This window comes from Hyla sarda, chromosome 1 (genome assembly GCF_029499605.1).
Source record: "Hyla sarda isolate aHylSar1 chromosome 1, aHylSar1.hap1, whole genome shotgun sequence".
Taxonomy (NCBI): domain Eukaryota; kingdom Metazoa; phylum Chordata; class Amphibia; order Anura; family Hylidae; genus Hyla; species Hyla sarda.
The window spans coordinates 348,468,444-348,480,479 of NC_079189.1; the positions used below are offsets into that span (position 1 = coordinate 348,468,444).

Sequence of the window (12,036 nt, forward strand, 5' to 3'; positions counted from 1 at the left end):
GATTCGACGGTTTAAAGCCAGCCAGGTGGTTATGGAAAAAGCCACCATGCTTTACAATAAGTTCAAAAACATGTTCCTTGTTGGTGAAGGAGACTCTGTAATAACTCAAGTTCTCAATAAGTCTTTAGCAGAACAGCGGCAACAGGAGGAAGCCAATAAAGGCAAGGAACCTGGCAAGAGGGGACCTCCTAAAAAAATGGAAAAAGAACAATCCTCTGGTAATTTTAATACATATATATATATATATATATATATATATATATATATATATATTTTTTTTTTAATAAATACAATTCTTTGCTGTGGGGGGGGGGGGGTTACTTCCTCCCGCCCTGCCCGGCCCCTTGAAGTCCGGAGAGGACGGGAGGAAGACCGGAGAACGCGGCGGGGGATGGGAGAGTGCTGGGGCCCGGGCCCGGTACTTACCTCGTCCCTGAAGACCCGGATCCCGGCAATGAAGACGGCGGCGACAGGTGAGTTCCTCTTCAGCCGCGGTCGGGCCCTTTACAGTAATGCACGTTGCCGTAAAGCGACATGCATTGCTGTATATGGACCCTGTATACTACAACTCCCAGCATGCCCAGACAGCCCTTGGCGGGCTTACAGTGAGTATCAGGCTGCAAGTTTGCAATGCAGCAAATTTTGCAGCCTGATAAAACACTACACTACCACAAAATAAGATAAAAAGTAAAAAATACTACATATACACATACCCCTACACAGCCCCCCTCCCCTCCCCAATAAAAATGAAAAACGTCTGGTACGCCACTCTTTCCAGAATGGAGCCTCCAGCTGTTGCAAAACAACAACTCCCAGTATTGCCGGACAGCCGTTGACTGTCCAAGCATGCTGGGAGTTTTGCAACAGCTGGAGGCACCCTGTTTGGGAATCACTGGCATAGAATACCCCTATGTCCACCCCTATACAAATCCCTAATTCAGGCCTCAAATGCGCATGGCGCTCTCAATTCAGAGCCCTGTCGTATTTCAAGGCAACAGTTTAGGGCCACATATGGGGTATCGCCGTACTCGTGAGAAATTGCCTAACAAATTTTGGGGGTCTTTTTTTCTCCTTTCACCCCTTATGAAAAGGTGAAGTTGGGGTCTACACCAGCATGTTAGTGTAAAAAAATTAATTTTTTACACTAACATGCTGGTGTTGCCCTATACTTTTCATTTTGACAAGAGGTAAAGGGGGAAAAAAGCCCCCCAAAATTTGTAATGCAATTTCTCCCGACTACGGAGATACCCCATTTGTGGGCGCAAAGTGCTCTGGGGGCGCACAACAAGGCCCAGAAGGGAGAGTGCGCCATGTACATTTGAGGTGATTTGCACAGGGGTGGCTGATTGTTACAGCGGTTTTGACAAACGCAAAAAAAAAAATCACATGTGACCCCATTTCGGAAACTACACCCCTCACGGAATGTAATGAGGGGTGCAGTGAGAATTTACACCCCACTGGTGTCTGACAGATCTTTGGAACAGTGGGCTGTGCAAATTAAAAATTTTGTACAGCCCACTGTTCCAAAGATCTGACAGACACCAGTGGGGGGGTAAATGCTGTCCTGGCACCATAGGGGCTTCCTAAATGCGACATGCCCCCCGAGCAAAATTTGCTCTCAAAAAGCCAAATATGACTCCTTCTCTTCTGAGCATTGTAGTTCGCCCGTAGTGCACTTCAGGTCAACTTATGGGGTACCTTCATACTCAGAAGAGATGGGGTTACAATTTTTGGGGGGTATTTTCTATCAACCCTTGCAAAAATGTGAAATTTGGGGGGGAAACACACATTTTAGTGAAATGTTATGTTCATTTTTTTACATATGCAAAAGTCGTGAAACACCTATGGGGTATTAAGGCTCACTTTATTCCTTGTTACGTACCTCAAGGGGTCTAGTTTACAAAATGGATGCCATGTTTTGTTTTTGTTTTTTCCTGTTCTGGCACCATAGGGGCTTCCTAAATGCAACATGCCCCCCAAAAACCATTTCAGAAAAACGTACTCTCCAAAATCCCCTTGTCGTTCCTTCGCTTCTGAGCCCTCTACTGCGCCCGCCGAACAATTTGCATAGACATTTAAGGTATGTGCTTACTCGAGTGAAATTGGGCTACAAATATAAGTATACATTTTCTCCTTTTACCCCTTGTAAAAATTCAAAAATTGGGTCTACAAGAACATGCAAGTGTAAAAAATGGAGATTGTGAATTTTCTCCTTCACTTTGGTGCTATTCCTGTGAAACACCTAAAGGGTTAAAACGCTGACTGAATGTCATTTTGAATACCTTGGGGGGTACAGTTTTTATAATGGGGTCATTTGTGGGGTATTTCTAATATGAAGACCCTTCAAATCCACTTCAAACCTGAACTGGTCCCTGAAAAATTGTGAGTTTGGAAATTTTGTGAAAAATTGGAAAATTGCTGCTGAACTTTGAAGCCCTCTGGTGTCTTCCAAAAGTAAAAACACGTAAATTTTATGATGCAAACATAAAGTAGACATATTGTATATGTGAATAAAAAAAAAAATATTTGGAATATCCATTTTCCTTACAAGCAGAGAGCTTCAAAGTTAGAAAAATGCGAAATTTTTCACCAAGAAAGTATGAAAGATACCACAAAATTTTACCACTATGTTAAAGTAGAATATGTCACGAAAAAACTATCTCGGAATCAGAATAAGTAAAAGCATTCCAGAGTTATTAATGTTTAAAGTGACAGTGGTCAGATGTGCAAAACATGGCCGGGTCCTAAGGTGTAAAATGGCTGGGTCCTTAAGGGGTTAAAGGGGTATTCCAGGCAAAAACTTTTTTTATATATATATCAACTGGCTCCAGAAAGTTAAACAGATTTGTAAATTACTTCTATAAAAAAATCTTAATCCTTTCAGTACTTATGAGCTTCTGAAGTTAAGGTTGTTCTTTTCTGTCTAAGTCCTCTCTGATGACACCTGTCTCGGGAAACGCCCAGTTTAGAAGCAAATCCCCATAGCAAACCTCTTCTAAACTGGGTGTTTCTTGAGACAGGTGTCATCAGAGAGCACTTAGACAGAAAAGAACAACCTTAATCCTTTCAGTACTTATGAGCTTCTGAAGTTAAGATTTTTTTTATAGAAGTAATTTACAAATCTGTTTAACTTTTTGGAGCCAGTTGATATATATAAAAAAGTTTTTGCCTGGAATACCCCTTTAAGTGAACAGTTTACCAATACATTAAATATAAAACGAACAGTTACAAGATTACTTCAACCACTGACTTATATTTTACATCCGTGGCCGGCTCCCAATCTGTGAAGCTCGCTCAGAAGCAGTGTGTGCTTCGTATCTGCGGGGTCACGGTATTATGTCTGGTATTAACCCTTTAGACGCGGCGATCAAAGTTGATCGCGGTTTCTAAAATGGGAGAAATCCATTCCCTCCCTACCTGGCACCACACTGTCCGATCGGCGTTTCATTGCTCCATGCCTGAGATCCAGGCTTCAGCAATCAAGCACAGATAAACCTGATGTATGCTATGGCAGTGCATTGAATAGTGCCTGCAATCAGTGTAATGCATATAGCCCTATGGGGGCTATAACATAGCAAAAAAAGAGTTAATAAAGAGGATTTAACCCCTTCCCTAATAAGTTTGAATCACCCCCCTTTTCCCATAAAAAAAACTGTAAAAAAAATAAATAAACGTTGTATCACCGCATGCGTAAATGTCCGAACTATAAAAATATATGGTTAATTAAACTGCACGGTCCATGGCGTACGCGCAAAAAAAATCCCAAGTCACGTAAAAAAATTCTGATCAAAACAAAAATGGTACCGATAAAAACTTCAGATGACCGCGCAAAATATGAGCCCTCATATCGCCCCGTACTTAGAAAAAAGTTATAGGGGTCAGAAGGAGAATTTTAAACGTATTCATTTTCCTGCATGTAGTTATGACTTTTTCCAGAAGTACGACCAAATCAAACCTATATAAGTAGGGCATCATTTTAACGGTATGGATCTAAAGAATAAGGAGAAGGTGTAATTTTTGCCGAAAAATGTACTACGTAGAAACGGAAGCCCCCAAAATTTACAAAATTGCATTTTTTCTTAAATTCTGTCGCACAATGATTTTCTTTTTCTCTTTTCTGTTTTTTGGGTAAAATGGCTGATGTCATTACAAAGTAGAATTGGTGGTGCCAAAATAAGCCATCATATGAATTTTTAGGTGCAAAATTGAAAGGGTTATGATTTTTAAAAGGGAAGGAGGAAAAAACGAAAGTGCAAAAACAGAAAAATGCTCGGTCCTAAAGGGGTTAAACACTTTAAAACTTAATTTTCTTCCAGCAAACCCTGCAGCTGTCTGCTGGATGCTCTGTGATTCTTTCGGCATCCCCCGGTCAAAACTGAATGCTCCTGAGTAGTAGTTATACCCTTTTGTGACCACTTTAACCAGAATGTCTGTTTGGAAATAGTTTATTGGCCATTTATTTCTTTCAGATTCAGCTGACAGACGTCCTATAATCACCAACCTGATTAGCAATTTTTGATCCACGAACATAACCTTTAAACACAATTTCCATTTTACCACACTCTCATGGCGTTATCATTTATTTGTCACATAGGTCATGAAATGACACGCTTTCTCAAGGATTGTGGTATTATAGTGTTACCATGCCCAAACAACAGTCCAGACATAAATCCAGTAGACGAATTATGGGTAGTTGCAATGGAAAAAAATCCATAACTAATAAACTGCAACTGATGGAAGACCTTAAAGGAAAACTGTTACACAGGTATTGGTGGATAGTGCGGGAGACGCTGATTAAAACGAGCCCTACTTTGGTCTGATCCGTGCCGCCGTTCGCCTGTAATTGTAGTTTTAATCTCTGTGTATATCCTGCTGTAACTGGCAAGGGCGGGGCTTCTGCGGGCTAACGGACACTGACGTCAGCGCCGCTCATGAATATTCATTCCTCCTGTTCTCCCTCTCTTCGCCGCTCCTAACCAGAGGGAGGGATGAATATTCATGAGCGGCGCTGACGTCAGTGTCCGTTAGTCCACAGAAGCCCCGCAATTGTAGTTTTAATCTCTGTGTATATCCTGCTGTAACTGGCAATGGCGGGCAAACGGCGGTGCGGATCAGACCAAGGTAGGGCTCGTTTTAATCAGCGTCTCCCGCACTATCCACCAGTACCTGCGGATAGTGCGGGAGAAAATATGTGACAGTTTTCCTTTAATAGCTATATGACTGATCACTGCAAAAACTTGGTAACTTTGTGCCTAAATGAGTTAAATCCTTGATATTGGGCAAATGGTCATGTATAAAACATTAATTAAATTTTTTTTACCTATAAAAACATGTTATGCATGTAAAGCAAAGTATATGGAGTGTTTTCATCATGAATTGACATACAGGGAAAAGCAACAATCAAAATGCAGGTTTTTGAAACATTTGTATAAATTTGGCCAACACAGTGCATTAGTCCAGTGCTGAGGAGTTAGAATGAATCTTCAAACCAGATTCTACACTTTTGTTTTCATATATATATATATATATATATATATATATATATGAAATTTTTTATTTATTTTTTATTACAATTGATTATTGTTGCCTGCTATTTGTACATTCAATAACCATTTAATGCTAATGAAGTGTTGAAGAAAAAATATATTATACATTCTTAATATTGGGAGAATCCTATTTAAGCCATGTGTCTGGAAAAAAATGCACATTAGTATTGTAGTTGCCCACAATATTAACATTATCTGGACATAGAAGTGTACAAGCACTTAGTATTGACCAGACTTCAAAATGTTATTTTATTCCTTAGATTTAAAAGCAGTAAATGGTGGCCGGGAAAAACAGGAACAAGCGCAACAGAATGGAGACAGTAGTGAGGAGAATAAGGAAGACAAAAGTACTAAACGGTAAGATGCTCTTGCCAGAATGATGGCACATTTGTCTGCGGTAAAGCTGACTACACTGGCAAGGATCAGAGAGAATGTCAGTCCTAGCTGTAACCCTTTGATGCTGTGATTAGCAACCATGGCATCTGAGTGGTTAGAGGGAATATGGTAATAAGCATAGAGTAATTTGTGTCTCGATATTCTGAGACCTACATGTTTGTTTGTTTGTTTTTTATGTAACCATTGTATTAAGCGGTCTCATGGAAATGCAGTTAGAGTGCTCGATCACTGTTCTATATAAAAAAAAAAAAAAGGAATACAAGACGTTTGTGTGATTATTGGGGATCCCAGCTGTTGGGCTTCCAGGATCATTTATCAGTGATCTTGTGGATAAGTGATAAATAACATTTCCCATAATTAACACTTAAAGGCGTTATTGGGCCGATAAAACTTATCCCCATCCACAGGATAGGGCATAAGTGTCTGATTGCAGAGTGCCCCACCATTGTGATTCCCCCCCACGATCTCCAGAAAGGGGGCCTGTCTTACCTCATAACAATCTGGCCCCCACCTTATGTGACTAACTGCTCTCGGGAGTGATGGCCAGCTCCGCCAATTACCGGCCGCAGTGATGTCTCATCTTAAAGGAGAACTCCAGAATATAAAAATCGTCGCCCATGCAGCCGGCAGTAAAAAAAATAAAATAAAGATGTACATACTTTCCTTCGCTCCCCCGGGGCCTCCAGTAACCGTCTCCGGTCTCCGCCGCGATCCTCTTCCTGGTTGCTGGTGGTCGGCGAGTCATACTGTGCTCAGCCAATCACCGGCCGCAGTGAAGTCCTGACTTGGCTGGCGATAGGCTGAGCGACAGTGTGACATTTTCGGCCCCAGCAGCAGGTGCCAGTGTGGTGAAGAATTTTGTGTCTTGAAGCGTTCTCACACTGCCGCTCAGCCTATCGCCTACTGAGTCGGGACTTCGCTGCGGCCGGTGATTGGCTGAGCGCATTATGACTCGACGACCACCGGCAACCAGGAAGAGGATCGCGGCGGAGACCGGAGCCGGTTACCGGAGAGGAGCGAAGGAAGGTATGTACATCTTTATTTCATTTTTTTTCTGCCCGCAGTATGGGGGACAATTTTTATATTCTGGAGTTCTCCTTTAAGCAGTAATTGGCTGGGCATGCTGTCACTCCATAGACCAGTGGATAGGGGATAAAGGCTTTATCCATCAAATAACTTCTTTTTTTTTTTTTATAAGTTTATGTTGTTTGTTCATAGTGTAAATCTAACTTTCTGAATTTGTTTCCTTTTTTTTTTTTTTGTGCTCAGTTCGGAGATCAGTAAGCACACCAGCGATGACTCTGACAATTAGTGGAAGAAGATGATCTGCTTTTTTGAGAACTTTTGTGGCAGTTTGACAACTGACAATTTTAGACTGCTCAGTGTTTTAATTCATTTTGTATCTGCAGTATATTGTTGTTCGGAATGAAAGACCTTGTTCAATGGAGTCAACACTATTTTATTCAGAATTTTTTTATTTTTTCTCTTGTAGTTCTACCGAAAATGGTGTCTCCGCTCTTTAAATAGTTTCTACAGTTAACATGCCTTCCTGGAATGTTTTGCTTACACAGTATTTAAGTACAAGTACACTGTTCATCCAGTCCATTCCATACCATTGCTTGCTGCGGTTAAGTTGATGTCTCCATTGATACTGCCATAGGACTTGCACTGATTTGATTTGGACACAATAAACACATTTGTTGGACATATTAAAGACTTCAGATCCTTTCAGATGTCCTTAATAGGGAATTCTTTTTTTCTGTTATATGATAAAACCTAAGTAACTGCGGCAGTTTTACACACAGAACTATCAAAAAGGCACCTGCTGCCACCACAAATACAAAGCGGATATTTTTTCATGGGCCACCTTGTTTTAATGTTTATTACAAACTGCACATATTGCTACTTACATTCCCATTTGGTTCAGTTTACACCAAAACTGTTCTTATTACCAAGATCATTTTTGCTGGTTGGCTCATTTAAGATTTGGCTTTCACAAAGAAATTTGAGTGTATAGAATACAAAATGCTAGAATTTGAGCTAAAGCATGTATAAATATGCAAAATCCTAAAAGTAAACAGCCAGTACCCTTTTTTTTTTTTTTTTTTTTTTTTTTTTTTTTTTTTTTTTTTTTTGCTTACGGTGAGAATTCTAGCATGGTTTTGCATAATTCCATATACATATTCTGGAATATTATATGCTATATTGAAGGAATATTACTGCACATTAAACAAGAAAAGCTAGATTCTGGAAGCTTTTGATTTCTCTGCCGCTCCACAGGATGTCAGTGTACTCATCTTAACACTCTATACCTTCTTTCTTGTATAGATCCATTAGTTTGTTAGTCTAAGTACCGTAATATTGGTTGTTGTTGTTGTTTTTTTTTTTTTTTTTATTACAGTTTGCCGTACAGCTCCTAATAACCGTTCTCTGTATAATTCCATGTTGTACTTGTGCAGACAACTAAGAAAATGTTGATATATTTTTTATATAGCAGTAACAATTGTTAGGAAAGTGAACCTGAAATTCAGAATTTTTGTGTCTTTTTAATAAAAATTTTGGTTCATTTTTTTTAAATGGTCGTATACTGTGCAAATTAAGCCTGCTATGTAAATATACTGCTGTGCCTGACATTTTGTTGTGCTTTTGTATTGAAGGCTTAAATAAATCTTGGAAGTAAAGATCTAGCTATTACTTAGTTTCTGATCTGCATTTGTTTTACCATATAATTTTACCATAGAATGATAGCCCTCTTTTTCAAATTTGACATGTATTTTTATGTCTTAATACCTTTTGGAATGCATTTACTGAATTTTTTTTTTCGGGACGTATTGTACTTTTATTTTGGTTATAAATTTAAGTTAATACATTCAGCCTTTTGGAAAAAAAAACATGAAAAATTTACATTTTTCTGTCTGTCGACATTTGTTAAATATTCTTTTTAAAGGACGTTAGAAGGTTTGAATATTTGGAAAGATGCTGATACTAAAAGGACATTTCAAAACCAGTTTTGAGTGTCCTCTATGTAAGAAACACACATAAAAAAATAAAATAAAATGAAAACTCCAGCCCCCAAGGTTAGGTGGTTAATAAGCAAAGTTAACTCTACCTATACACCCAGGCATTCTGCTAGCATTTCCTGCTGCTCTATGGCATTGTCTGCCTACCTTTCTAAGTCTTCTGAAATAATGACCCCTCAATCCCTTTTAAATTTCAGTTGCCAGACTTCTGACCATTCCTCTAGTCAACCTAGATCCATTTCCATTTGACGTATTCCTCCAGGAACATCAACCCTGTTATAAATCTTTGTGTCATCAGCAAAAAGACATACCTTACCATGACACCTTCACAAGGAGCACAGAGGGAAAAGACACCTGCTAACTTTAAGAAAAATGCATATTATATAGCAAAAGTACTACAGTTAAAAACTACAGCTCATGGTGTAAAAAAAAATAAACCCTAACATAGCTTCGTGGGTGGAAAAACAAAGTTATTGGGGTCAGAACATAGCATTTAAACAACTTTTTTTTTTTTCCTCCCATTTTCACTTTTTTTTTTTCTCCCATTTTCACTTTTTTTTTTTTTTACCTTTTAGGGTACGGTCCAATGTAGTACATACGCAGCATATTTCCTGCTGCGAAAAATCTGCAGCAGCAGTGGGAAATATGCTGCGTATTTCTCACTGACCGTACACACAGGGCTTTCCAGCGGCAGCCCTATTTGTGTACTGCATTTTAAAGGCGGGGCCGCGTGTCAGTCACACGGCCCCACCTCCAAAATGCATTAGACACACAGGACTGCTGCTGGAAATCCCTGTGGTGTATGGTGAGCGAGAAATATGCAACAGATTAGTGCGCGGTCCCAAGTATGTGCTACTTGGGACAGCACCCTAAAACGAAACAATTACCCAAATTTGGTATCATTGGAATTGTACTGACCAATAGAATAAAGATAGCATATCATATTTGCCATATTGTTAACACTAAAAAAATTCTCACAATGAGAGAAGAGAAGAAAGAAATAACTAGAGATGAGCGAACTTACAGTAAATTCGATTCGTCACAAACTTCTCGGCTCGGCAGTTGATGACTTTTCCTGCATAAATTAGTTCAGCTTTCAGGTGATCCCGTGGGCTGGAAAAGGTGGATACAATCCTAGGAGAGTCTTTCCTAGGACTGTATCCACCTTTTCCAGCCCACCGGAGCACCTAAAAGCTGAACTAATTTATGCAGGAAAAGTCATCAACTGCCGAGCCGAGACGTTTGTGACGAATCGACTTTACTGTAAGTTTGCTCATCTCTAGAAATAACCAGAACCACAAACCTGTGCCCACTCAGCTATTCAGCCATTGCCTCCTGTAGCACAGCACATTGAGAGCAAATTAGAAGTGTAGAGAAGAGGTCCCTTACCAGGGTAGTTGGTCTAGTCTGCTCTAAACAGATGCGTTTCAAGAAGGCAAGCCATGGTTCCTCCATGCGACACAGAAATAGTATCTCCTTATACCAGTCCGTGACAGTTAGGGATCACAGTTCGTGCCACCATCAGAAGGAAGTGGGCTAGGACCCTAGAAGGGGTTTTCCTCGACACAGGGAGGATAGTTAGGAGGATTACCTTGGGGTCATTGCGATGTCACGCCAGCGATAGTCGCTCTACGGGACACCACAGTCCAAAAGGGGAAAAGAGCATAACCACCAGATATGTGACATTGTGCCTCGGGCCCCCTCACTGCCAGCACAAGTCAGAGACAGAAGGGTACATTCTGTGTAACTCTGCAGGCACCCTATACCACGTAGAGAGGAGTTTAAAGTTGGTTTCTTGTGCCCTGCAAGAAATCGACAGTTCAGGACACAAAGTGAAGGCTGCAGACCAGTCCGCTGGGGCAAAATAAGTCTGCAGTTCAGTCTCCCAGGCTGTCACATGTCGGCGGATGTTGAGCTACTGCCTCTAAGAGAAGGCCATAGATCAGAGATAACACCTTGAAAGCCGGGGAGAAGGAAGTGCATAACTTCTCAAAAGGAAGGAGGGGTCTAGCTAAGCGCAAATGCCTACCCCCAGTTTCGACAAAGTGTTTGAGTTGAAGATATTGCATGTGTCTAGCTGGAGTGAGGAGATGTTCTGGAACCAAGAGATCATAGCGGTGGAGTATCTTTCCCTCTAAGGGAAGGCTGGAGGGTCAGAGATGCCAAGGAAAGAGGAGTATTCAGCTCCTGGTAGAAACATAGGATTACCGAAGACAGGTGTCAACGGACCATCAGGGGGAGAAAAGTTTGGTTTTAGAAAGCTAATGTTTGAAGGTCGTGACCAGTTCCCTACACACCCACTGTAAAGCTTGCAATTTCTTCACTGGGATTGTTAGAGGGCAGCCACGGGAGAGATGTGATCTCTATCTCCACCCCGGACACCTCCACATCCACCCAGTGTTTCAAGGAGCGACCATGGAAAAAGTCCAGGAACCGCGTCAATGAGGCTGGGATATAGTAGGCTTTGCAGTCTGGGACTGCTAGCCCATCCGCCTGCTTCCTTCCGGTAAAGATCTGTTTAGATGGCTGCCCCACCAAAACAAAAGAGCGGATCAACTTATCAAGCCTCCTAAAAAAGGAGAGAGTAAGAGCAATGGAGACTGCCTGAAAGAGGTAAAGCAGTCGGGGGAGGATGTTCATTTTCAGGATATTAGCTCACCCGAGCCAAGAGAAATTGCCAGCCGACCACTTCACTAAATCCCTCTCCAGGGCTGAAGACAAAGGTAGAAAATTGAGAGCATAACTGTTGAGGGGGTCAGCTGGGACACGCACCCCAAGGTATTTAATGGACCCGGGGGGAGATTGAAATGGGTGTTCGTGTTGTATGCATGACACTCTGTATCTGAGGTAACATTCATGGCCACACTCTAGTAACCATAGAATTAACGTGACAGAGTGAGAATAGAGTTGAAGGGAAGAGGTGAGGGATGTGTTAACCTGCGGCTGTGGATTGCGATTTAGTGCAGCCACTCGACCCATCATGGATGGGCCCAGACCTATTTGTGCCAGGGAGGCCTCCGTGAACCTCCAGCTCACCCGATCAAATGCCTTTTTGGCATCGAGAGAAAGAAGCC

The 12,036-nt window shown here is 41.1% G+C and overlaps 1 protein-coding gene across 1 annotated transcript in view; it reads left to right on the plus strand.

The window, feature by feature from the left end:
- PSIP1 (PC4 and SRSF1 interacting protein 1) overlaps nucleotides 1-8,629 on the plus strand; it is a 135,621-nt gene extending 126,992 nt beyond the window's left edge. Inside the window, exons 15-17 of the mRNA XM_056521122.1 lie at nucleotides 2-218; nucleotides 5,807-5,903; nucleotides 7,212-8,629. Coding sequence (XP_056377097.1) covers nucleotides 2-218; nucleotides 5,807-5,903; nucleotides 7,212-7,254 — 357 coding nt within the window. The 3' untranslated portion in view covers nucleotides 7,255-8,629. The remainder of the gene's footprint in view (nucleotide 1; nucleotides 219-5,806; nucleotides 5,904-7,211) is intronic.
- The last annotated feature ends 3,407 nt before the right edge of the window (nucleotides 8,630-12,036 follow it).